At 40.4% G+C, this 25,816-nt stretch overlaps 2 protein-coding genes across 3 annotated transcripts; one reads left to right on the top strand and one right to left on the bottom strand.

Annotated features, from left to right (window-relative positions):
• The first annotated feature begins 9 nt into the window (after window positions 1-9).
• RAB19 (RAB19, member RAS oncogene family) lies at window positions 10-3,895 on the top strand. Its single transcript, XM_010281634.1, has 3 exons — window positions 10-218; window positions 1,004-1,187; window positions 3,553-3,895. Exons 1-3 carry the CDS (start codon window positions 24-26, stop codon window positions 3,816-3,818), a joined length of 645 nt encoding a protein of 214 aa, XP_010279936.1. The 5' UTR covers window positions 10-23; the 3' UTR covers window positions 3,819-3,895.
• A 6,028-nt stretch (window positions 3,896-9,923) lies between these two features.
• On the bottom strand, window positions 9,924-24,531 carry MKRN1 (makorin ring finger protein 1). 2 transcript variants are annotated; one of them, XM_010281632.1, is made up of 7 exons: window positions 24,402-24,531; window positions 19,585-19,811; window positions 13,985-14,211; window positions 13,304-13,518; window positions 12,504-12,614; window positions 11,937-12,051; window positions 9,924-11,513 (listed from the first exon to the last, which is right to left on the bottom strand). In XM_010281632.1, the coding sequence occupies exons 1-7, from the start codon at window positions 24,521-24,523 to the stop codon at window positions 11,301-11,303; spliced, it is 1,230 nt and encodes a 409-aa protein (XP_010279934.1). In that variant the 5' UTR covers window positions 24,524-24,531; the 3' UTR covers window positions 9,924-11,300. The 2 variants fall into 2 exon arrangements, with proteins under 2 accessions (XP_010279934.1, XP_010279935.1); XM_010281633.1 differs by having other exon boundaries at window positions 11,913-12,051; window positions 24,402-24,526.
• Window positions 24,532-25,816: the final 1,285 nt, after the last annotated feature.

Below are 25,816 nucleotides of genomic sequence, written 5' to 3'. Positions count from 1 at the left end.
CACAGGCCCGCCTGGGAGCCGCGATGCCTTTTTCCAGCTCTGGTGCGGACGATGCCTTCGACTATCTTTTCAAGATCATCCTGATTGGGGACTCCAACGTGGGGAAGACCTGTGTGGTGCACCGCTTCAAGACGGGGCAGTACAACGAGAAGCAGCAGAACACCATCGGCGTCGACTTCACCGTGCGCTCCATGGACATTGACGGCAAGAGAGTGAAGGTGAGTGGCCGGGGCCAGTCTAGGGCCCCGGGGGCCAACTTTTTTGGCGTTTCCGGCTCGGCCCTTTCTGACCAGGGCTGCTGGCGAGGGGATCTTCCCTCAGGAGGATGCCCTGGGGGGGTGCGGTCACCCTAACTGGGGTACGTGCTTGCCCTCCTGGCTTTTCTGGGTTTGCCTGTGGAGAGGGCTCACGCTTTCCTTGCAGGGAGTTCTTTGACAGTCAGCTCTGGTTTGGAGGGTAGGTCTCGTCCCTCCTTCAAATGTGGGGGTTTGAGCTGGGACACCGCGGAGGGAGAACCCTCTAATTTGCAAAGGCTCTACTTTGACGCATGCTTGATCTGAGGGAAGATGAAGACTCACAAGATAAACACCAGAAGAAACTGCTAGCTAGAACTTACCTCCATGCCCAGATGAAAGCTCAGATGCCTGCCCTTCACATAGCTTTGCTTTGCCCAGCCCTGCATCAGGGCTTCTTGGCTCTTCTTCCTTTCTTATTAAAAGGCTGTAAGGCTCTGTATCATTTAGTATGGTTGTCAAAACAGGGATTATTGGCCTCTTTGCAAAGCTGGATTTACTCTTGCAGCTTCCTCTTTGGTCTGTATAGATTGTCTTTACAAGGTATGTAAATGTCCCTTCAGATCTAGAGAGGGCAAAGCTGCGATGTGGGTGTAGTGGTGTGAGCTGGGACAGGTCTATCTGCCTTCTGGACAAGGGATTTCAAAACCATAGATGCTGATGGAAGCAGCATTTGCTGGTCTTTACAACTTCTATCCTTTCTCTTACAGATCCAAGTGTGGGACACAGCTGGTCAAGAACGCTTCCGGACAATAACCCAGTCTTATTACAGGAGTGCCCATGGGGCCATCCTTGCCTATGACCTTACTAGGAGGTCCACATTTGAATCCATTCCTCACTGGATTCACGAAATTGAAAAGTATGGTGCTGCAAACTTGGTCATGATGTTAATTGGTAGGAATCTAATTTTAAATACTATGTTGTATAGCTTTTTTTAATATGTGTATAAAACACCCCTCACTTCCCCCCACCTCCCCTTAAAGCATCTATAAACTATGCATTGAAGAAGAATTCAGTTGTAATTAAAATGGATCAGAAATTGTATCAATTTGATCCAAGCTTAAAAAATTAGGAAAGTCACAGCCTGGTCCTGATGGGACCAAGCCCATTGCAGGCAGTGAAATCTTTTTACTTGTTTCTTTCCTGCTGGAATAGTGCAACAAACTTGCTGCTAGTCTAGCAAGCAGGGACAACTTTATTGAGGTTAGAATTGCAGTTAAGTCTGACTCTGTACTCCTGATGCACAGGAATTTAGTGGCTCAGTAATTCAAGACGAAGGGGAATGCACAGCGCAACACAACTCCTGGTTCTCACCTTTCCTCTCTGTTCTTTTGCTATGTATGCACGCTGCTCTGTAATGGGACTCCGATCAGGTAAGACAGTAGATGGGGACATGGCGTTTGCAGAGCATGAAGTAGACTGCTTGTATTCCTCCTCCTCCTCGCTTATTCCACTAGCATTCAGGAAACTTTGCCCCTTGAGGAAAGGAATGGGTAGAAATTGCTGAGAATGGAGCTGGTAGGAAGCGGTGTGGTTCTTTCCCTTTGTATTTCAGGTTATTGTTGCTCTTCCCTCCCCCCAAAGAAGAAGCTGCAAATGGGAGAACTGGTGTAGTAAAATGACAGATCTCTTATTTACATTCCACTGCTGCTGTCTGTTCCACTGTGCTGAGAGCAATGCATGCAGCCCAAACTGGCTCTTGAGGATAGGCAGCGCTGAGCCCCACAGCACAGCAGGCATGGGACCTGACCTTCTGCTTGTGCTCCTAGCAAATTACTTAACTTCTGCCATGGTGGTTCTTCCTGTTCTTCCTCTGAAGAAACAAACAACAAATTCTGACCTGCATGTAACTGCGGTGCTTGCAGTGAGTAAGGAAGGGGGAGGAAAAAAAAAATCACTAAACTTTGGTAGCGTTTTTCTAACTTGTCTCATGAATCTAAAGAATAAGAACTATCTGTGTCTGTGCTGGGGGCTGGTGGTTGTTTTTGTTTTGTTTTTAAGAAAGAGGTTCTGAAATTGGTAAAAATAAAGCTTTTGTCAAGGATCCAGCTTGATGCTTTCTTCCAAAGCTGGTGCTCACTGCTTTACTTTGGCAGGAAGTCTTTGTACATTTAATAACATGTAGTCATGTTATCCACCTTTCTAGCATGAGCCTAAGGTTAAAAAGTTGAACTTTCCTATCTGGAACTGAAGGAGGAAATAGGGAGGGCTTTTTTTTAAGAACTCAAATAACCCTCAAGCAAGGTGTTATTTTTTGGGGGGTGGTTGCTTTATTTTTTTTCTCCTTTTAGAAAAACTGAAAGGGACTTGGCGGGGGGGGAGGGGAGTTGGCTTATATATGCTTCAAATTCAAGATCTGAATTTGATGAAGGGTTGACTTGAAACTATGAATGTAGATTTCAGCCAGGTACTGCATGTACCAGAACTGATGATAATTTCACACGTGCTGCAACTACTTAAATATACAAAGGTATTTTATCTATCATCTGAGGCATTTCATGACTTCTGACAGATTTTAACTAAACTGCTTCAAGTAAAAGTTTAATCTATAGGAATCTACAGGAACTTTTAAAGTATACATTTTAAGCATTAAGGTAGCTGGTGTGAATTCTTGTCTTTGACATCATCTTAAAATGACTGACCTATATAAATAGGTCATGTTAAAATCTGATCAACAGTTGAGCAGGTTCTTCCTGGGTTTTAGTGGGGATTTTCTGGAGGAGATCTGCTTTTAGACTAGAACATTTCAGATCTTCAGAGCGGAACATCCACTGCGAGATGTGTCAAGGTAGCTTGACAACAGCATAACACATGTGGCTTCCACTGAAGGTTGAGTGAGGAATAAACCTTTATGCAATGTTGCTTTGGTTTACTGTATGCAATCACTATAGCTACAAGATTTCTATTTTTTTTTAAAACTATTTAGCTTAAATGCTACTTAACGTTGAAAAACCCTAGGGAATAGGGACTAACAGTTGCTTCCAAGTAATCATTTGGCACCACAACCTACAGCAAGTAATTAGATGAACACAGGTTTTTACTTTTTGATTGAATTTTAACTCATTTGATATCATCATATGATTAGCTGAACTTTTGATCCACAGTATGTTTGTGGCTCTGATGTGCTCACACCTTGTTTTTTCCAGTAACTCTTATCCCTAACATAAATCTATTGTTTAACAAAATTAATGATGTGTTGATTTAAAGATTAATTTTTGAGAGACTAAATTATTGAATTATCTGTTTGCCTTCTTTTAAGGGAATAAATCAGATTCACTGGATAAGCGCCAAGTCCTATTTGAAGATGCCTGCACACTGGCAGAGAAGCATGGGCTCTTAGCTGTACTGGAGACCTCAGCAAAAGAAGCTCAAAACATAGAAGAGGTGTTCACCTTAATGGCTAAGGAGCTAATAGCCCGAAATACCTTACAGCTCCATGGAGAGAACTCTCAGAACAGCATCTATCTTGATTCCAGGCCAGTGATTGCCAGTCCAAGTGTGGAGAAGACCCAGTGCCTCTGCTGAAGAGAGATTTCAGAAAGAATTTGAAGTCATCGTTCTTCTGAGGCTGTTTGATTTCATTTTATTTAATTGATGAAAGTGTGCTATGTGGCCTCAAGCCATCTCTCTTGGTATCTCTACCGTGCAGTTTGGCTTGTAAGTATTGTCAGAAATCGTTGTTGCTGTTGGTAGCACAGGTTGCTTTGAACATTTACTTCTGAGCTGAGAGGACTCAGGAAGCTGCCAGCCCTTGCCTTAATCAAAGAGAACTGTAAAAATTATTGCCTTTAATTATATCCTTACATGATTTTCTGACTGTCAGAAGATAAATTTGCACCAGAGCTCTACATTGATTTGACCCTTCTAAGCTATGTTGTTTGTTCTAGTGCAAGCACTTTACTCTTTGCCAGGAGCTTTAAAAAGTCTGACACATGCTTGAACGGCACCAACGCATTGCTGCTTAAAATTTCATTTAGGGGAAGTCCTGATGTCAGGTGTGTAAGCCACCTCACCCCAAGGAACATAGAGTATATGATTTCACCTCTGTACTGACTTCCTCACCAGACAAACCTGGAGACATCCCTGGGGTTTCATAGCAGGCAGAATATGATATGGTAGTGGCCCAGCATTCTTCCTGGGATGAGGAAAGTTGTCATTTGTTTTGCTCTCTGATTATAAGAATTGCTTCCAGTAGTGACCTTTGTCTTGCTACACAGACTTGCCAGGAGTAGCAAAGCTTCCAAGGCAGCAGTAATGGCCTACATCAATGGTGGGGTGAAAGGACTTTTTTTCAATTTCTCCCTGCCCACTCCCCCAACCTTGTCTTGCTTTTGATGTGCTGATTTTAATCAACAGTTTTCAAGTTTTCTATAGTTTGTGTGATAGGCCAATGGCAGCTTGAGTATACCTGTAGATTTTTCAAGGGAGTGTTAAGAATGGATTCAAGCTCTGGTAAAACTCAGCAAGGGGTAGGATGGTTTAATGATGTAACCTCACCTTTAGGCCAGCAAAGGAATGGTATGGAGCATACCTGAAAGCTACCCCTAAGCAAGGATGTATGGGACTGAACAGCTTTGGTAGCAATAGAAGGTTTTGTATTGCTCCTCCCAAATGCAAGCTCTGCTACTGGGAGCTCGCTTCTTCTATGTACTGGAACTGAATGAAGGGCTTGGAGCTTATGGGTTTTTGTGTCTTTTTTTTTTTTTTTCCAGTAGATGGAAACAGGGAAGGAGAGGGAAGAAATACATACTATACAGAGGAAGCTTTTTTTGACTGCAGTCTACATGTACTGAAGTGTATCACTTAGTCACTGTTAAGCTATGAACTAGAACTCAACCTCTGTAATGATAAAACACAGTCTGGGTTACATGCAAAGAAGCCCTGGGATGGCTGTTGTGTTGCTAGCTTACCAGACTGCAGTCTACCCGTGTTTCACAAGTTCTTGGAAAAATAGGGAAAAACATGTAGCAAATATTTCTGGAAAATCTCATCTGAGAAGCAGACAAAATAAAGCAGAATGAATCATTGATTTTTAGTCTTGCAAATATTTCAATTATAAATGCCTCCTCTGGCTAGGTTCTCTGCTATCACATGCAAAGAGCAGGGGTTAATTCAGCTGTGTGTAAACTGAGGGAGAAATCTTCAATGCTAGCCTCTAAGCCTTGCTACAGCCTGCTGTGGAAAAAAAAAAAGCTTCATCTTCAGGCATCCCCTTCCTGATGTTTACTTTTTTAATCTTAATTTCACCTTGATTTGGTACTAGCCTGTTAGTTGCATTTCAGTTTGCATATTTAAGCAGCAGTAAACACCATAACATTTTAAAGTAGCTGAACAAGCAGCAATCCAGCTTCCAACAACTAGTTTCTATACCTTTGGGTCACTACGAAAACAGTCAAATGTAAGGGGTTTTTTATATTCTTATATGTTTAAAATCCAAACTATTGCTGGTAGTAGTTTGTAATGTAGCATTTTTAAGGGTTTGGTTTTTTTAGTTTCCACATGTAATCTGCTAGCAAACTTGGTTCTGTTTTAGATATACCAGAGAGTATTTGCAGCAAATACTAATCTTCCAGGAGACCATAATAGAGAAGTATTGTGTTCATCTTACTCTTTCATTAGCTGAGAATTAAGAGGAAGAGTCTTACCAGCAGAGTATTAACCTTTGTATGGTTCATTTGGTTTACTGCCTTAATTAGAGATTACTGGATGAAGTTGTTTTGCTCACTCTCAGTATGGCGACTTCTGCAGGCTGATGCTCCCTCAAGTGCCTGGTACCACTGGGTTACTGGGCTCTTGCTTTTCTCTTTCCCACACACATGGCACTCCTTGCAGACTGAGTCCCTCGCTGGCAGGAAGCTGTGCCACACAGGAGCAGGGAGAACAGGCTTGTGACTGCTCTGAGCTGCACTGTTGCCCTTCCTTTGACAAATGTTAACAGGCTCCTTGCTGCTCTTTCGATAAACTGGTCTTAAATATGTACCCATCGTGCAACTGAAACAGGAGTGTGGCCTTTTTTCCGATTGGCTCCACTGCTTGTGGAAGATCCCAGCTGGGATTCCCAATTCCCATTGGCTTCCACAGGGTCACTTTTTAAGCAGTCCTCATGTGAATGCCATTGCTAACAAGGTTGTTCAGAGTGTTTACCAGTAGGCAGTATTCTTCATGCGGTAATATGTGAAGAAAGCTATAAATTTTTAAAAACTCCCTTTATTGTAGCATGTTGTTCTAAGCGGTAAGATAGCAACTGCTAGATTAAAAAACAGGCACAATTTAACTTCTGCAGTTAGTTGTACCTTTCCCCACCACAGAGCAGATAGAAGCATACAGCAATGACACTGCAAGTTAACCAAAAAACCCATTAACTGCTATGCAACCTTATAGTAATGTGTTTGTTCCCCCAGCATCATTAATGTAAATCCAGTGTGCTTCTTGACAGCATCATTAATGCACTTGTAGAAAGCATAGCTTATTGTAATATTGTTGACAATGCTATTCTAAAAACTACTACTGTCCCACAGTTTTAAGAGCTGTACATCCAGCTTGAAGATGAGCTTGAGCTTATTTGTTAGATTTTTATCTACTTGGAAGAAGTATTTGAATCTTAGCTGTGGCACATTACTTGTGCTGGTATCACACCCATGCCACACTTGGGTGACTGAAGCAGCACCTATCCACATAAAAGTAACAAAAAAAACCCAGAAGTATTTTAAAAAGGAGCAAACTCTGACACCTCCCAGAAGCTGACTGCCTGAATAGGAAACATAACTGCAACCAGTGATGTGAAGCCACATGGCACTGTTTGTGTGGTCAAACTTTTCTTCATACATAGGGGACAGGCTTAATTAACAAAAGCTGAAGTTACTATCTAATCATTCCAGTTAATGTTTAAGTATAGTTGGAAAGGAGACAGAGAAAGCAATTTCAGGCCCTGAACAGAAACAGAGTGAGCACTGTCCTGGAGCCTTCTTTCAGGAAGGAGATGGATGCCTGTGTTCTTTGAGAGGGAACTGAAACTGAAGCTTCCCCCAGCCAGGTGAGTGCCCTAAGCCCAGCACTGGTTAGAGGTGCCCCTTCCCAGCTGTGGGCTGCCAACAGCCAGATTTTTAATCTATTATCTATCTACTATTTATCTCAGTTGCCTGAATACCACATTCAGCTCCAGGCAGGGGGGCTCTAATACTCATTGCTCAGCATACTGACTCCTGAAGCCATTGCTAAGGACTGGAACTGCAACAGGCACTGCCAAGATATCAGAATCCTTTCAGAGTAATTTTAGACAGGCCAAGAGCCCCTTTTACTTAAGAATAATTCAACTTTTAATAAGAACCTGCAGCTTGAGAGAGGCAGGACTTTGTTAACAGTCTTCTAAAGCACTTTTTCGAGTGCCGCTGTTCTAAAATCAACCTTAGACTGAGCCTGTGCAGGCAGCTGAATTACACAATCACATCAAGCTGTTGCCAAACAGGTGTTGACTCTGGCTTGACTGCAAGTGACAAATCACATATCCATAGATAACAGCAACAGCAGCAAGTCAGGGCAGAAAATTAGCATATTTGCAATCCCACATTTCCCTGCTACAGATGTGTCCATGAACATCACTGCTTATTAGTTTTCACTGCCATGTCTGTCTAGTTTTGTTTACCTGAAGTGAGACTCACCACAACTACAGTTTAATAATGCCTCTTCAGTGCTAGCATTAGAGTGAAACTGATGTTGTAGCAGCCCTGTATCTCTATCCTAAGGGATACTATGTGGACTCCCCCTTGTTTTAAGCAGCTGCAGCATTAGTAATTCCATCTATACAAGTTTTGTTCCAACCACGAGACAGCCCATACCTCACAGTATCCTCCAAACAGGAATCTATTTTGTACCTGCTGTAGCAGGAGAGAGTTGCTGTTGTATTTCATGAAGTGAACCAGGCCTCCCCTCAGCAAGGTTACAGCAGGCCTTGGGCTACAATGGGGGAAGAGCTGTGCTGTTGCAATTTGACCTAAAGCAGCAGACATGGTTGAGAATTGCTCTCTGCTTGTACCACATTCAGACCAATCAGAATGGGCAGTAGATGCTTATTTTGCACTTGCCACAAGATGGAAAATTTTGTATCAAACCATGTGTATATATATTCCTGCACAGGGAGGAAAGGCAAGACACTTCAAGTGTCTTTTTCTAAAGAATTTTGTTTTGAAATTGAGATTTTGCTGGTGAATGTTTATGGAGTCTTTATACCTTTTTCATCTTGACACTATTCTCCTTATCGCTTTGGTTTCCGTACCTTAATTATTCGCTTAAAGAGAATGCAGCACAGCCTAAGTTATCACCTTCCATATTTTTAAATTAAAAGTTTGCCTTAATTCTACTGAATTTATTCCTGTTTTCTTACAGAGGAAAACCATAGCAGCCTAACATAATTTACTTATTTCAAAGGCACTACTCTCCTCAGTCATTCCCATTGCGGAGGGTGTGCAACAGGAAGCATAGAAACAGGGCCACCACCCACAGGAATCAAACTGGAAGTGACACACAGCAGTACTGCTTGATGACAAACACATGCAGTTCTTTAACTCACAGAACAAGAACCATAGCCCACTTCAAAGCAAGAGATCAAAAGAAACTACTTGTAACCATGCACCTGACTATGTCAGCCACCTGGCAGCTAGACAGAACAGCCTCCCTTGCTGGCATACTCTCAGCTTCCCCTGTAACACATACAGAAATAAGGTTTACAAGCAGCAGCATCCACCGTTGTGCCACATGTACACCCACACAAGCAGCAAAGCATGCCTCTCCAATCCCTTATGAGGGAAAGCTGATGCATGTGCTCTGGCTGGTAAGTGTATCACGTTTTTTGCATCTTACCAGAACGTATCTTTGTAAAACAAGTTTCAATGCAGCTTTCCAGTAGGATGTTAACAGCTTATGTTCACTATGCAGGGGAGGACTGGCTAGTTCTACTTCAAAGCCTTTGATTTTTTCTGTTTCCCCCTATATCAGTTTTGCACAAGTTACATTCAAATCCTCTTCTGCCTCTGCTCCTAAACCCCAAACAAACCAAAGATGGTTTTAGACTGTTCAGTTAAACTTTTCTTAGTCATATCCCTCAGCATCTGAATACATTTCTAGTAGTTCACTTCCAACTTCATGTATTTCCGCAGAAGAATGCTTCTTTCTGAACACACACAGGCTTAAAGAAGCATGTGGATTCTCAGGAAGTGGCCTGTGGCAATGCTTGGACTTGCTGTCCAAAATGCATTGCAACAGGAAACTATCAATAGGGCATGTTACTGCAGGTGACTTTGTTCAGGACAAATAAAATTAATACCATAGTGCAGAACTTACTTCTGAAAAAGCAAGCCACATATGGGGCCATTAATGGGAACAGACATTTCTTCAACAGTTCAACTGGCTCAGATGTCTCTTCAGAATGCATTCTTTATGTTACAGGCTCTTTGCTGGCAAGATTATAAGCAAGTTAAAATTCCATATTAGTGTGACACGATTCTGCAGGAGTTAAGAGTGACATAAATGCCTTTATATTTACAGAAACACACAGACAAGAATAATCAATCAAGCTGAAACACAGAAGCTTCAAAACTCAAATAAAGACAGGCTTCTTGTTTAATTTTTTAAATTTTTTTTTATTTGGGAAAAGTGCTTCTTACAAAAGGCAGCTGCAAAACAATACATTGTAGACCTCAGAACAATTTCTCATTCCATTTAAAAGTGAAAGGAGAGGCAGTCTAGGGGACAAGAGCAGCAGGAGAACAGATCACGGGGCATCCACGAGTCAATAAAAAACAGCAATAATGTAATGCAAGGTTAAAATTCCTGTGCTGGGGCTTTGGTGGCAAAGTAATTTCCCAATGCAAATTACAGCCAGAAACTGCATGACTGCCTTTGTAAGCAGTAACTCACATAAACTGAACAGCCTTACCAGGCAACCTGCCCAACTCAGATGCCGAGAGGCACGTGTACCTCAAACCAGCTGAGAGGCACAGTGATTTCCTAGCAAAGCTCACGGCTTAAGTGGTTACATCAAGTTCTAAAACTTACAGAGCAATAAAGCTAAAGGGGCCTCTCTGGTGTTCCTTTGACCCCGCCTTGGCTAACCGGATTTCTGCTCCTGGACAACCCTAATCATACACATGAAAGGAGAGCTGGTGTATTAGGGAGTGCCATCTATTAAGTTAAGCGATAGTTAAGATCACTGCCACAGCCTGGGCTGAGACCAGTAAACCAGTTTCATGTCCAATTGGAGGCTAGACTTCATGCACCAAGAGGGGATGAAAGATGGTTTTGTTATTTTTAACTTACACAGAGTCTCCCCATCCTTGAGGTCCAACTCTACATTTATCTGTATATACACATAGAGAGTTCTCCTTTCACAAAGACATTTTCCTTTCATGCTAAACACAGTAAAAACCCAGAACGTTCACACCTGGTTCTGGTTACACAGTAGTAATAGTAATGTGCAAGTAAACAAGAGACCAAAATCACAAATGAAGATGTGTACATGAGGGGGCTGGAACAGAGCTGATGCCAGAAAGAGTATTTTTATCTGGTCTGAAGTCAGAAATATTGGTACAAAGACAAAAAAAAAAAGGCCATCAGCCAATTTACATCCCCACTGCATGGCCACTGCTCATTTTTGTATCTGGGCTCTTCAAAATGAGTGTGGAAGTCCTGTAAACACTTTAACCCTGGAACTGGGCGAACTCTGTTGGGTACACAGATGAAGCAACAAACCTAAGCTAACTGTTTGACAGTTAAATTCATTTTTACAAAAACTAACATTTTAAAGATTTATTTCTTGTTATTTGTTTAAACAGAGGAAAAACAACACTCCTGGGGTGGGAGGGGACGGGAAGAGACAGACCCTGGGTAGAAGTTATTACAACAGCACCTGGAATTGATTGGCCTGCCTAGGAGAAACACAGGCACTGCCACAACACCACAGGTAATAGCTACTGCCTGAAGCCAAGACAAGAGTCCACACTCCACTGACAGGTGCTATAGATCCAAGTCGTAATAATCTTCCAGCTCATCATGAAACAAGTCCCACTCGTCCTCGGAATCCGTTAGCTCATCATCACCTCCTGCTGCCAACAGCATAAGCAACATCTCACCAAGCTCAAAGGTCACCACTTCATCCTCGTCAGTCTCGAACGGATCACCATTCTCTCGCTCCTCAATGAACTCCCAGAACCGATTCCTCCGCTGGGCCTGCAAGTGGAACACAAGTATTTCCCCAGGTGACCAAGCAGTACAAGGTAGGAGTCTTCCCAGAGGCTGACAAGGTTTAGCCCCCGGCATACTTTGACATGCAAGAAGCCACATTTTCTCATTCAGGGAAATACTGACCTCTGGTAGAATTTACCCTTACACACCTCTATTAATGCTTCCCAACATTTCTACTTCAGTACACTGGTGTACTTTCCCTCTCAGCCTCCAGCATTCACAAACTTTAGACCACCACCTCCTTCAAATTCACCATTACAGAGGTGTCTCAGAAGTGGGGAAAAGAGTCAACATTGCCCTGTCTTCTTCTCAATGCAGCTGATTTAATGCACACCCCTCTTGCGCTCTCTCTGTATAGAAAGTACAAAAAAAAGCAGCACTGACCCGGTATCTACTTGATGTTCCCACTTTGGGTCTCTGTGGCTCCTCTCGGCGGCCATCAGGATATGCATGTTTGTAAAAACAGTTTCCTCCAAAAGGACAGCTCCCACGCCCTTCGTCGAAATACCTGCATGGCTTGTTGCTGGAAAGGAAAATATCGCAACCCTTACTCACAGCAGACCCCAACCAGACTTCAGAATTGCATTTACCTGTAGTCCAAAAGGATCTCGGGTACCATTTGGAGCTGAAGGTATTTTGTCAGTAGAACACCTATGTGCAGAAATGATGTATTACATAATGTGTGTGGGTTGATGCATGCATAGGGACACTGATGGCTCGCAGCGCACAAGCTCGTACTACCTTATGGCTACACCACCGGTGCTTTGCATACAGAAGGGAAAGATTGAGGTCAAAGAACAGAGGAATAGCTTTGTGACTGCATGGTTGCATGCATCTGTGGGCAGACAGGCAGGGACGCACTTCGCACGTGGTGGTAGAAAGGAGGTGTGAGAGGGCTTTACATCAACACCCTTCTTCTCCAGGTGTGCCTTTATCTCTGCAGTCTCACTTGACAAAAGGCTGCAGTGCTCATACCTCATTGCCTCCTTGTATTTCTGAATGAGTTTCTGCTTCTCTTCCTTCTCCTCCACCCAGTACTCACTTGGAATGACAAAGTTAGATGTGATCCGACATTCTGGGCAGGACCTGGGGAATGAACAGACTGCGCTGCAAAATTCCACATTACGGGACGCTCTCTCTCCTATATAACAAGTCACGGCATATATCCATCTTTAGAGATGTACTGTACCCTTGCTGTATGAGCTTTTCAATCTAGATTCTCTCTTACACATAACCTAAACTCTCTTCTTCAAGGGCAATGGCAGCTGGTCAGCTTGTCTCAGAAAAGCTTGAAAAAACACTTCACACAGACTCCTTTTTCTTTAGAATTAAATAATTTATTTTGGTTTGATTTCTGTATTTATTTGATGGGAACTTTTGGGTTTTTTAGAACAGCCTTTAAATGGAGAAATGTTTCGTCAACCGATTAATGAACTAGGGCGGTGAAGAATTAAGAAGCATACATTCTGAACTGGTTAATCTGTTTTCAGATTCCCGGCTGGGTGTCCAAGACAAACAGTAACCAATGGACAACATGCTACTAAAGAAATGAAAGTTATTTTCTACCATTAAGTGAGTTTTGCAAACTTAATCCATATTAACCAAATCAGAGTGTAAATGTTATCCCTAACAATTATTTCACTTCCAAACTAAAGTTAGTATGCATTAAATGCAGCCTCTGTGCAGTCTGCATCTGGAAGTCTGTTGCAAGTTGTCACAAGTTACTAAGTTCTTCCATAGAAACAAAGCACAATCAAAATGGGAAAGTGCCTCACTTTATAATCTTGCTCTCAAATTGTTTAGCACTCCTCCACTTGCGGATGCACTTGAGACAGTAAGTGTGGCTGCAGTTGGAGAGGATCCCAAAGCGGCGCTCACTAGGATTAGCTTTCTCATACACCACCTCCATGCATATCCCGCACACCATGTCTTTACTACGCTGGACAGCAAATGAAAGCTCCATGTCCTTCTCGTGAGCTTCAATGCAAGACTGAAAAGGAGAGACAAAGAAAACGGCTACAGAGACAACTGGTCACCGAGTGAACTCTAAGCAGGTTTTTAAGCTCAGTTTTATTCTGCTGTTTTGAATTATGAAAAAAGTATGATTAAGATGAAGAACCTTTATCTTCAAAAAAAAAAATTTGCTCAGACAGTGGGGAACAATCAATTCAGAGTTCAAATTACTTTCTTCAGACATTGCTTTTAAACATCTAAAAGACCATCCAGTTTTACTGGGTAGAGAACAAAGCTTTAGTATCTTTAAGCAGACTGCTCTCCCAGCACAGATAAGGAAACAGTATGGCCCTGACAGGAAATAGTCCAGTTTACAACAGGAATTTCATTCACTGCCTGACCTGCATGCACCTTCAAATGAAAGGGAATTAGTGACAAGTGATTGTGGGGAACTAGGAAGCAATAACTTAAAGCTATTTAACAGCAGACAGCTGTTTACTTACCTTTATGTGCTGGGATCTCTGTGCAGCATCAACTGGATGCAAGACCTGCAGTCCACACATATCACACACATCCCCATGGATATACACGCAGTTTTCTCCATAACGACATTCTCCTACTGCAGCGTAGGGGCACAGCTCCTTCTTTATCTCCACGTCTGCTTGCTGCTTTTCGTATTCTTCCTCAATCACCATTTCCTGCAAGGGTGCTTCAGCACAGGAAGGAGCAGCTGGGAACAAAATTAAGGACAGTAAGCAATACCTTCAAATTTAGAGCACTGGGAGTGAGAATACATTGTTTCAATGCAAAGTAATCTTTGAGAAATTCAAAGAGAATAATAAAAACAACCAGGGCTCATTTCAGTCTAAGTTTCACACACCTTCAACCTGAACTAACAGTTATTTTCCCACTCAAGAAAGCACAACCAATTTCTTCATCCTTTAACCCAGACAAGACTAAAGCTATTAAGGTTTCAGAGGTCAGATTCAGATACATTTACAAGCTAAATCCACACTAGAAAAATCTCACTAGTCCTCAGCAGCTTAAGCACATTTTGCTACAAACTGGTTCAGCAACAATTAAATAAGTTTACCAATCTCTCACTGCTTTGAGAATCAATTTCACATCGGATAAAGTTAACAGGCCTTTTCCCAGAAATTACACAGCTGAAGCAATAAAGGTGTACCCAGCACAACAAAACTCTAGTATGGAAGCACCACACCAGCAGTTTCTTACGTACAGGTTAATTAGCACGTTGCTGTTCAGCCTTGAAGAAGAATGATACAAAAGCTGTGTCTACACCTCTCAAACTCAATTCTAGGTATTTGCTAAAAAGCCTATCACAAACAGATATCTGGTCTCTCAGACATGTAAACCTAGCTTTAATAAACTTAAATTCAGAGTATTTTCATTGCATTCTAAGCTAGCCATCAGTTGTACAAAATCCTAAGTAAATTCCCTTACCTAGATTCTAAACTGAACTGAAATCTGTGTAATTTCTCTTCCCCATTTTCACCCTCTACCTCAAACATATGCTTGTCTGTGTCACCCCAGGCCAAATAGCCCTTTGAGATCATTACGTAACTAGGATGATAAACTAAGTTACAAGACAAAAGCAGTCGGTTTGAAACTGAAGATATAGTAAGCACAGGAGGACAAAGCATTACTATATTCAGAATAAACACTAGCAAGAACAGCAACTGGATTTAATTTACATAACCAGTAGCTGTTACAAGAGTAAAATGTCATCAGTGCTATAAGAAAGTGTAACTTTTATAAGCCATTACAGCACTAGATTTGGAGAAGTAAGTAAAAACTATTAAAGGCATACTTGGATCAGTAAAAGACAGACTCCTCAAAAAGAATCAATCTGAGGCCACAGGCTCACAGTTTTCATCCCCATGGAGCAGAGAGACACAATAAGCATGTATCAGCCTGTTAGCGTTTGGATACAGAGAAAAGAAAAAGCAGGTCCCTGAAAAGCTCACAGTTTTGAGGGAAAAGCAAATATTGAAGATTAGTGTAGGAAAACATTAACTCTCAAAATAATTTCAAGTCTGCTTCTTGAACCATCTCTGACTTTAGAGGTCACTCGCACTGATTTTGGATCAGTCTGTTTGCTAGAAACATACTTTCCAAAAGTGACAGAATAACAAGTCAACTGTCAACCTGCTCACTTCTCAGCAAGAGATTCCCATTCAAAAAAATCTTCATTGTCTCTTCTTCCCCACTAGTTCTAGTGAACTGGCACCAAGCAAAGTAACACTCGAGCCACGCTTCTGAGCAGCTGAACATAGTATGAAAACTTGTACTTATTAATTGAAATTCCATTATCCCCCACCCAATTTGAAATCCATGGTCTCCGCTTCCAAAAGAAGTAACAACAATCCCAACTACCAGTGAGTTTCTATTCCCTTGAGTCCCAGTTTTGCCAGTTTTTTTTCTAGTTAATGTTGTTACAGATTTTTTTTTTAACCTAGGACTTCTGACATCTTGTTTGGCCCTTACTGAGGAAAGGGGGTTTAGTAGAACATAGCATGGATGGGCAGAAGCCTACTAGACAGGCAAGTTTCAAAGGAATCAAGTGATACAGTACTGCTTTTAATGGCACTGGCAAGATGATATTTTCTTAAGGCAATCCTACATCCCTGGAAAGCGCATACTTTGAAAGAAGAGGCACATTTGAAGCTTCTCTTAACAGAAAAATTTTCCTGAGTCACCTGTACTCCTCTCAAGGATCTCTTTCATCAAAATTTTTGTTTTTATGGGTAAAACCATTACTGAACAAACAAAAAACCCAATCCACTTCTTACTTGAGGTTCTTTGAGAATAAGGGCTTTGAAGCCTTACCCCTCCAGAGACTGAGGTAGAAACGCATTTATTTACTGTGCTGGTCCACAGGAGAGAGCAGAGCTTCACATCTTGGCATAAAACATATAGAGTTGTTACTTAAAACAAACCAACCACCACCAACTACTTAAGTCAACAAGCACAGTACACAGTACAGCTACCAAATTCCAGCCCAGTCCACAATACCAACCCTGCACAAAAAAGCACAACCAGTTCTTAATGGCTAAACATCTAGACAACAAGATACAGATCTATGAATATCAGACTTTAATAATAGCTCTGGGTACTTTTACAGTTCAGAGGGAAAAATATGCTAAAAGTGACATTAGTTTTCCAGTCACAGTCTTCTGTGCTGTCCCGGCATTTCCCCTCTGCGAGACTGTATTTCTATGAAATAAAAATTAAATTGGTGTTTCCACTTCTGAGCGTCTCAGCTACCATCTCCCCTGTATCTACTGCACGGCATCTGCTACAGTTTTGCCTCCTCTTTGAGAGGAAAATGAGAGAAACTCACAGGACTTCATTGCCTGAGTAGTTCCAAATCCAGCATCCCTCAGAGTAACATTTACTCTCTACCATTCTACCTGCTGTTGTCAAAACAGCAGTGAAAAAGTTCGTTCATAACCTTCAATTCACATACCACCTACTTTCAGCCTAGGACATGCTTTTGATCAAGTACATTCACCTTGTAGCAGCACAAAACAGCCACCCGATTCAGAGTGTTTCTTATATTTCTGCCTTTCTCCACCCCCTTAGTTATTCCAGAACATCTAGCAGCAGTAGCCACAGAACAAATATGGAAATGTGGGCCATCTCTACACCAAATAAGTGGATATCTGAAGAATTATCACTACTGCCTTTGCTGGGGCCTGAGGTCATCTTCAATATACCAGGTTTCGTCCCAAATCAGAGAATCATCTGCATTAGCAGAGTGTCTTGTCTCATAGTAAAAGATGAGTGTTATAGCCCAAGCTATGCATGGTTAAACTGCCAACCCTGAATCTTCACCATTTGTAAGACAATTTAAAATACACAGGCTTCTAGCTAATCTTGAGAAATAGATTCCATTTTAAAGTTTCCAAGCACCTGTACATTTCTCCAGGCATTTGACAGGATTAACCTGCAAGGCTTTTAAGTATACACTGTGGAACACACTGCACACATCTTCCTGATCACTACAGCAAGCTTCTTCATTTTTATAGCTTAGTAAAGACAGTGACTTCAGAAAAGTAAAGTTTTTAAAACACAGCTTTTAAGAAGTCACCATGGGAATTAGCATTATGTGGCACTGTTCAGAACAGAAACAGCTGAGTATGTTTGTATATTAAAATACATCAAATTTCAAAGGATACAAACCAGAGATTTTGGAACAAGATTCAGAGAAGAGAATGTTACTTAGCTTATGCTGTGGTACCCACGAGTTTCCATGAAAAAATACACTAACCCCCTAGAAAAAGGAACTGCTTCAGTAAAAAAAAAAATGAGTTAAAGATGTAATATAACAAAATGCTCTCATGCTTCAGGAATTTAGGAGAAAGCACCAGCTCTCCTATGTACATCCAAGGAGTAGATGTATTTGAATCTGATCTGATTTGAACTCTGGCTGTTCAAACTAGCAAGGAATTGATTCCAGTGGAGGGCCACTCAGCCATTAAGGGGACTAAAGCACATGAAAAGAGACTGAGGAAACTACTTGTTCAGCTTAAGGGATCTTATTGCCATCTTCAACTAGTTAATGTAAAGGTATATGAAAAAAACCACCCAACCAAAAGAGAGCCAGACTCTTCTCTGATGTGCACAGCACAAGAGACAGAAGGCAAGCCGAGGCAGGGAAAAGTCCAGTTATCTAGTATGAAAGAGATTTTCCTTGTGAAAAAGGTCAAACACTGCAAAGGTTGCCCAGAGGTTATGGTGTTTTGAACCTCTCTGAGGACAGAGATTCAAGTAAATCTTGAAAAGCCCCTGGCAACCTGACATAGCAGACCCTGCTTCAAGCCGGAAATGAACTAGATGACATCTAGAGGTCCCTTCCAATCTACATGATTCTATTTTAATTAAAAAATTTTAAAAGGGGATCCTTTGTCTCAATGAACACAGAAACCATATCTTTTATGACAGTTTGGTGACATATTGAAAGCTAGAAGACAAGTTTTCATTCCTTTGAACTATACACAAATCACATATACACCAAACAATTCCATAACCAAGTTCCATAATCAAACTTCATAATCAAACTTCCCAACAACACTAGCAATATGTTAATGCTGCTTGAGCATTTCCTTCCTCTTCACCCTTCCTCAAATCAGATCAGAGCAGGCTCCAGCAGCACCCTGTAACACTGAGAAGGCAATTTCTCTTTTCAGATCCGAGAATCCGAGTAGTGCTGTGGAAATAAAGTATAAACTGAGCACCACATGACAACAAAGTCTTCTCGGACACCAGGTGTCTGTTTTGGATTCAAACGATTTGGATTCAAACATTTATTTGAGTACTCAGGGCCATTTAGAGCCAAATATTAGAAGTTATGCTAAAGCAAACACATTCAGCCTACTTTTCACTTAAATTTTAAGTCTTTATGCTGTCTCTCTGCAAGGAAAGCAGATGACAAGCATGCTTCTTGAACAGTCTGGTCCCATATGATGAGCTTCTTCGATCTCATTCTCAACATGAGCTGTCACAGTATTAGGAAGTCAAGTCTCAGAAAGGTAACTACCATAAATGATTTTCAGCTTCTGGTCTGAATTGCCATGGGATTCATGAAAGCAAACATTAGACTTCAATTCTTTCTACAGGAATCTGTACTACCACCGGAAAGAACTTTAGAAGATTGAAAAAAAAACCCCCGAACAAAGAAACAAAAAAACAAACAAAAACCCAACAAAGGCAGCAGATTATCTATACAGAGTAGCAGTATTAACTGCATCACCAGTATTTTCTTCTTCCATCACTTATGTAAACTAAATTTCAAAGAAGGAGACTCTCCAAGTCATTCAGAGCCATAACAAGAGGAAGCCAGTTATGCAGACTGTCTTTAGATATACCTAGTTTATCAGAACAGCAGTGGCAACTGATATGGAACAGTCCGACTACTCGCACTGGAAAACTCAAGCATAAGTTAAGGGCAAGAGCACTTGAAGTGATTAACAAACATGAACAGCTGTACCCAACAAAACCAAAAGCATTAAAATAAATGGACTACATATAAATCGTTGACCCACGACAGAAATGTACTGTTATCTCATGATCAGCTTACCACGTCCACAGTACGGCTGCCCAGGGACAAACTCTACAGCATTCACCCAGTCTTCAGCACCTAATCCTGCAGCTGCCAGATCTGTATCTTCATCTTCTATCTCAGCAATAATTTCTTCAACTGTTTCAGGGAGCAATGCAAAGTCTGAGGATACCGAGGGATAAATTTTTGCATCTGGATTCACATCAGTCACTTCTTCCTGTTTCAGTGGCTTGGTATGTTCATATCTGAAAAGTTAAAACAAATCATGTCAACTCTTCACAAAAAATACCTTCATAAAGCAGCCCAAGGTGTTGGAAATAAACTGATTAAGATGTAAATGCACTATTCGGAAGGAGGACCTAGAAAATGGGTTGGAAGAGAAATCTACTGATGACCCTTTATAGACACGTGCTTCCAGCTGTGTAATCTGTCAGCACTGCTTAAGGAAACAGAAGGTACTTCACAATTTTGGAGGAAAGGGAGCAGCATTAACCTACACAGAATTGAATTACGTCCAAAACTGGTCATGTAGTTATTATGCATGTATAGTATTACCAAATCAGATAAATTTGTTCATTCAGCTTTAAAAAGATAAGACTAAGGGCAGATACTGCTGTCTCCAACTAACTCGTGAGAAGCCACAGAAAAGATGCAGCCAGAGTGTTCTCAGAGGTGCAGCGATAGGATAACAGCCAGTAGACACAAGTCCAAAAAGGAAAGTTAACAATTAGATATTAGGGAAAAAATTTCACTGAGAGAGTAGTCAAACACTGGAACGGGTGCCCAGAGAAGCTGCACAATCTTCATCCTCACAGACAATCACAACTTGACTGGATAATGCCTTGGGCAACCTGACCTAAGCTGGCTCTGCCTTCAGCACAGCTCCAGAGATCCCCACCAACATAAATCTGAATGAAGCAAGACGCTCAGATTTTCTATTGAATTTTCATAGTTATTTCTAATGCCTCTTTCAACTTACTGTGGAAAATGATGCTCAGAATACTTTGATCCCTACCACCCACAAACAACATGAAAACACAATTTCCCTCAAAAATCTGCCTTCCAGCAACTAGTAGACTACATGAGAAAATAATTTACAGGTGTACCTTTGAAGTCTTAGATATTTGCTGACTAATTTCAAGGACAAAGGGAAGGAATTTTTGGAGATCATACAAAACTTGCAGGCAACTGTGATTCATTTACTTTGTGTCAGATTGAAAACAAAGTGTCACAGCTTTTGCATATTAAAGAGATGCTTACAACCGAATGTCAGTTTTGAAATCCTACAGAAGCCACAAAGCACGAATTTAAAAGTCAAACCTTCTGACCTCTACATCAGAGGCCTCCAAAGTGGTGTGCATGCACCCTGTGAGGCAAGCAAGACAACCCACTGGGATGCAGGAAGAAAATACTAGAACTTCTTGGCCTTTTTTCCCAAAAAATAAGAAATTAAGTTTTACTAATATTTAACATACAGATTGACAGTAGTGTCCTCACTCAGTCCATATGTCAGAGAGTCCAATGCATGGTATGTACGAGGTGTCCTGAAGGAGGAGCGGGTGTTCCACCCACAACTGTTCCCAGCAGTGTCAACAGTGGCACGCTCACTTGTTCCTTCACTTTCAGCATACTGCCACACATTGCAGTTTCCTTGTGCCCAATTAAATAATTGACAGATTATATTATCTTGTTTTACCTAAACTAACCCTGACAAAATGAACAAATGGCTTAAAAAGATTCCTGCAAATAAACCGTGGACTGAAGACAATACTGATAACGTAAGCAAAAGCAAACAACAAAGAAAATGTCAGAGCTAAAAACTCTCCTACTCCTACTATGAGCTCTTCATTAGCCACATTACAAGGCAAAGACAATACCAACCTAATCAGATCTGACAAGAACTTGGGAGGGGGGAAAAAAAAATCTAGACTACCAAGAAGACTATATGAAATATGGATTTACATCCACTATTAACATTGAACCTTGCCCTCAGTGTATACTGTGCCCTGAGATATTACCTAATGGTAGTACGAAGACATCACAATTAGCAAGACATTTAAAATCTAGACATCCAAAACATGAAGACAAACCTCTACAATTTTTTCAGACATGTTTCAAGTCATGCAATACTCAATCCAGTACTTTACAAAACTTAACAATAAATGTTTAGAAGCCTCTTTTGGGGCTTCTTACATAATAGTGCAAGACAAAAAGCCACATACCACAGGGCCACTTCCTCCTGCTGTGGTAAAAATGACTGAAATAAAGCATGGAGAACAATATGGTGACAAAGTAAAACAGTCCTTTGTCAGCAAATACTGTTGGGAAACGCATAGAAAACACTGCTGAAGATTTGACGAAACTGGGTTTAGAACAAATTTCACCTTGTGGGAAGTTTGCTGTACAGCTGGATGAAAATACAGATGTTTCTAACATGTCTGAGCTTATGATATTTGCTAGGTTCTGTTTCAATAATGAAATACACAAAGAACTAATTTTTGTGAGCCACTAAGGAAAAGATGTTCCAGAAGAGGTATATTCTCAAATGACTTCTTTATTAAAGATAAAAAGATGTACTGGAGGAGATATTCTCAACTGAAAATGGCTTCTGTAATAAAAAACAATGTTTTATGAAAAAACTGTCTAAGTGTAACCACTGAAGGAGCAGCTGCTTTGACTAGAACTTAAATTAAAAAAAGGATTCTAGGGTAAGGTTACAGAGGTAGCAGCACACCAGAAATTCATTCAGTGTATCATTCATAGGCAAAATACTGTAGGAAAGATGGAGCCAGAAGCGCACAAAGTGCTACAGAGGGTCATCAATATGGTTAATTTTATAAAAACAAGACCTTTAAGTAGTCGCATCTTTATAAACTTTTGTTACAAGATGGAGCGTAAGCATGAAAATCTTCTGTACCACATGGATGTCTACTGGTTATCTTACGGTAAAGTGCTTAAAAATCATCAAAGATGAGTTATGCATTTTTCTATCACAAAAAGACAAGTGCTCTAAATTTGCTGACCTTTCCTGTGTTGACAAGTTGCTGTCAGTAGTATGCTACCTAGCAGGTATTTAAAAAAAAAAAAACAAACCACACACTCAATCTGTCTCTTCAAGGCAAAGACATTTTAAGAACACATAACCACTTTTTGAAAGAAGCTTGTGGTACAGAGACAACATTTTGAAAACAGCTGTTGTGAAACATTTCCCCCATTCTGCGATTTTGTTGCCAAAAATGATGCAAATGTATCAACTATAAAACACTCCCATATCTTATACACTTAAACTTGGAAACAGAGTTCTCTAAGGTGTTTAAAAGTCTTCCAGACAAAGAGTTTCAGTGGGTTTTGGACCCATTTGTTAAAAATACAAAAATGCAACATCTTCCAATTACTGTGCAAGAACAGTTGATTGACATCAGGGAAGACAGAAATTTACTAGCTAAATTTTAACAAAACATTTTGCATAACTGGTGGATAGGATTGAAAAATCATTATCATGCATTAGTAAGTGTGGCCAACAAAACACTTCCTTTTGGATCTACATATCTTTGTGAAAGGTCTTTTTCAGCTGTGCAGCCATTAAAACCAAGTGCTGAAACTGAACTCGAAAGAGGCCTTCAAAACACTGTATTACAAAACATTAATCTAAGATTTTTTTTTTTAAATGAAGCATATTCAATCTACATTACTGTCAGTAAAAAAAATAATTACTAACAAGGCTTTTAGTGAGAGAAAAATGGTTTTGGACTGTTAATAAAATATTTATAAAATATGGTTTATTTCTTCTTTATTATATCCTTTTTAAAATTCTGAGTTTTGTTTATAATGTATATAATATATTAGTACCATAGTAGGTATCCATATAATCTATAAAAAAATATATATATATATAAAAGGGGTGCTCAAAATTTTTTCACTGATGGGGTACATGATGAAAAGTTTGGAGACCACTGATCTACATTATCAAGAAAGCAACATTGGCAAACAGATGGCTACAAAGAGGCTTATTTTTTTCATCTTTCTTATACATAGTAATGATATATTAAACACAAAAGTAAAGTTAACTATAAGCTATTGTGTGAAGTAATGAAGTAAATATTTACTCATGCCTCAGCTGCAACAAGACAAAATGTTAGAACTCCTGATAAGTTTTTATAAAGCGAACTTAAGAGGATGCAAACACCCCTAAGCCTTTGTAAAGCCTTGCTACACTAGGAAAGCATCCATTTCCTTTCTTCACACCTTTTTTTTTCTTTTTAATAATTTCAGGGGTATAGGTTAAGTCATACTATGTTTTCATAATACAGGTCCATTTCGTACAGGCACCATTTTAGAACCTACGTGACTACACTCCAGTTACTTTTCCAAAATGGCAGTTCAAGTGTCAGAGTAGCAATTCCTGAAGAGACACACACACAATCGGGGGAAAAAAATTTCTTACCGTTCAGGCTTTTATGATTGCTTACCAAATATAACTCTGTTCCATCAGTTCAGCTAGTTTGAATGTAGTCTCAGATTTCAATTAATTAATCTACTCATGTTATTAAGAAACAAATTTAAAAAACAAACACAACACATCCTGAAAACTAGTATCTCTACAAAACCCAGTTCTCTTCTCACCTTACTTTTGCTTATTTATTTCCATAGCAAAGCACACACTATAGAATTCAGCAAGAGAAGGCAGTTTGTGAGAAGCAGCTATTTTCATAATTTTCTGAAGTTGCAATGAAAGGGGAAAACACTTTCAAATTTATTGCCTTTCTGTGAGCTTTCTACTTGCGCACTCAGAGTGAAATCACTTGCCTACAGGGTGGCCAATGGCATTTCCTTACCTGCAACGTTCTCCATAAGCACAGCATCCTCGCTGATAGTACCTGCATACCATGGCAGACTGACTAGTGGAGAGGTCATGGGAGTAGCGACAGTTTTCTCCTTCCTTGCAAACTCCATGCATGAAATACCTGTAAGGCAAAGTTACTGCAAATTAAGGCGAAGCACTGAAGCTGTAAATAAAGTATTCAAATGATGAGTTATTTTATAAATCAAGGTATGCTGAACTAAGAACACCATGGGTCCACATCCCAGTATAAATATACAAATAAAAATGTCTGCGAAAAGATGAAGCCTTAGCTATTCCAGTGAACTGCAGTGCACGTTTAGGGACTTACACTTACAAAAGCCTGAAAAAAAAAGGGCAAAGCAAACCTGATCCTGGGTTTTCCTTATCCACAGAGAAGAAAGTGTCTTCGACAAAGTAGATTGGGACAAAGTTTTACTTGTAGGTCCTCTGTTCTGACACCAACAAAAACCTTAGAGAACTCCACCACTGAATCCAAGAATCAAAACCAGCCACACCCTAAACAAGTTTCCCAAGGGCTTAAATGAATTAATTACAAATTCAAAATAGAATCAGAAGTAATTTCCTCTCTGAGAATGCAAAACACATTTGTGATGATAATTACATCTGACAAAACATACTCATTTGTTTTTGCCATAAGAGACGAATGATCATCAGAAACACCCTGCTTCAACACTGTGCTGCTTGTCTTGAAAGACTTGTACAGTTTCAAAGCTTTTGAGGACAGTTTACTAAATTTTAGCATGTCAAGTAATGCAAGTTTAACTGAGCAACTCAAAATCAGCTATTCAGGAAAACTGGACAGTCATTTTCAGTTTAAGTTTTTACCTAGAAGACATAAGCTTCTTTAAATTCAAGGCACTATAACTATTCAGACTCAACGTGTTCACAACAAAACCACAACCAAAAATAAAGTACATCTTCCCTAATCCACATAGAAGTATTAGCCAAGGAAAAAAAAAAAAGGAAAAAAAGAAAACCCAAACCTATGTAAGAACTGAATCCATCAACATGTTTACCAACACTTCAGTTTAGAAAGAGAAGCATCGGCCCCCAAATACCAAGTAAGGTACAAACTGAACTCACTGGAAATACCAAGACCTGGTAAACAAGAAAATTCATTAGGGTTTAGGTCTCATACAAAAGACCACATGAGGGAAGACTGAGAAGCAGATTACATCCTTCTAAGCCCATTTTGCTGCTGAAAGAGGCAGTCCTGCTCTCCTCCTATTGCACACTTCCACCGCTTTGCATTGGTACTACCACACCTCCACAGCCAGCAGAACCAGGTCCTCCAAGCAGCTGACTGCACAGCCACACAGCAGTACAGCCAGCACAAGAGACAGGTGACCCAAACTAAGATTAGGATAGGTCTTCACAAAACAGCAC

Source organism: Phaethon lepturus, unplaced genomic scaffold (assembly GCF_000687285.1).
Source record: "Phaethon lepturus isolate BGI_N335 unplaced genomic scaffold, ASM68728v1 scaffold33832, whole genome shotgun sequence".
In the NCBI taxonomy this organism is placed as follows: Eukaryota; Metazoa; Chordata; class Aves; order Phaethontiformes; family Phaethontidae; genus Phaethon; species Phaethon lepturus.
This window is presented reverse-complemented; position numbering and strand designations above follow the sequence as displayed.

Bases quoted from the DNA above. Each gene is read 5' to 3' on its own strand.
- RAB19 (XM_010281634.1), top strand. From the start codon at position 24: ATGCCTTTTTCCAGCTCTGGTGCGGACGATGCCTTCGACTATCTTTTC. The intron at 219-1,003 runs GTGAGTGGCCGG...TTTCTCTTACAG, and splicing joins TTGACGGCAAGAGAGTGAAG to ATCCAAGTGTGGGACACAGC. The intron at 1,188-3,552 runs GTAGGAATCTAA...CCTTCTTTTAAG, and splicing joins CTTGGTCATGATGTTAATTG to GGAATAAATCAGATTCACTG.
- MKRN1 (XM_010281633.1), bottom strand. From the start codon at position 24,523: ATGCATGGAGTTTGCAAGGAAGGAGAAAACTGTCGCTACTCCCATGAC. The intron at 14,212-19,584 runs GTAAGCTGATCA...TTTTGTTCCCAG, and splicing joins GCAGCCGTACTGTGGACGTG to CTGCTCCTTCCTGTGCTGAA. The intron at 11,514-11,912 runs GTCAGTGCTGCT...TTCCACTTGCAG, and splicing joins GAACATCAAGTAGATACCGG to GCCCAGCGGAGGAATCGGTT.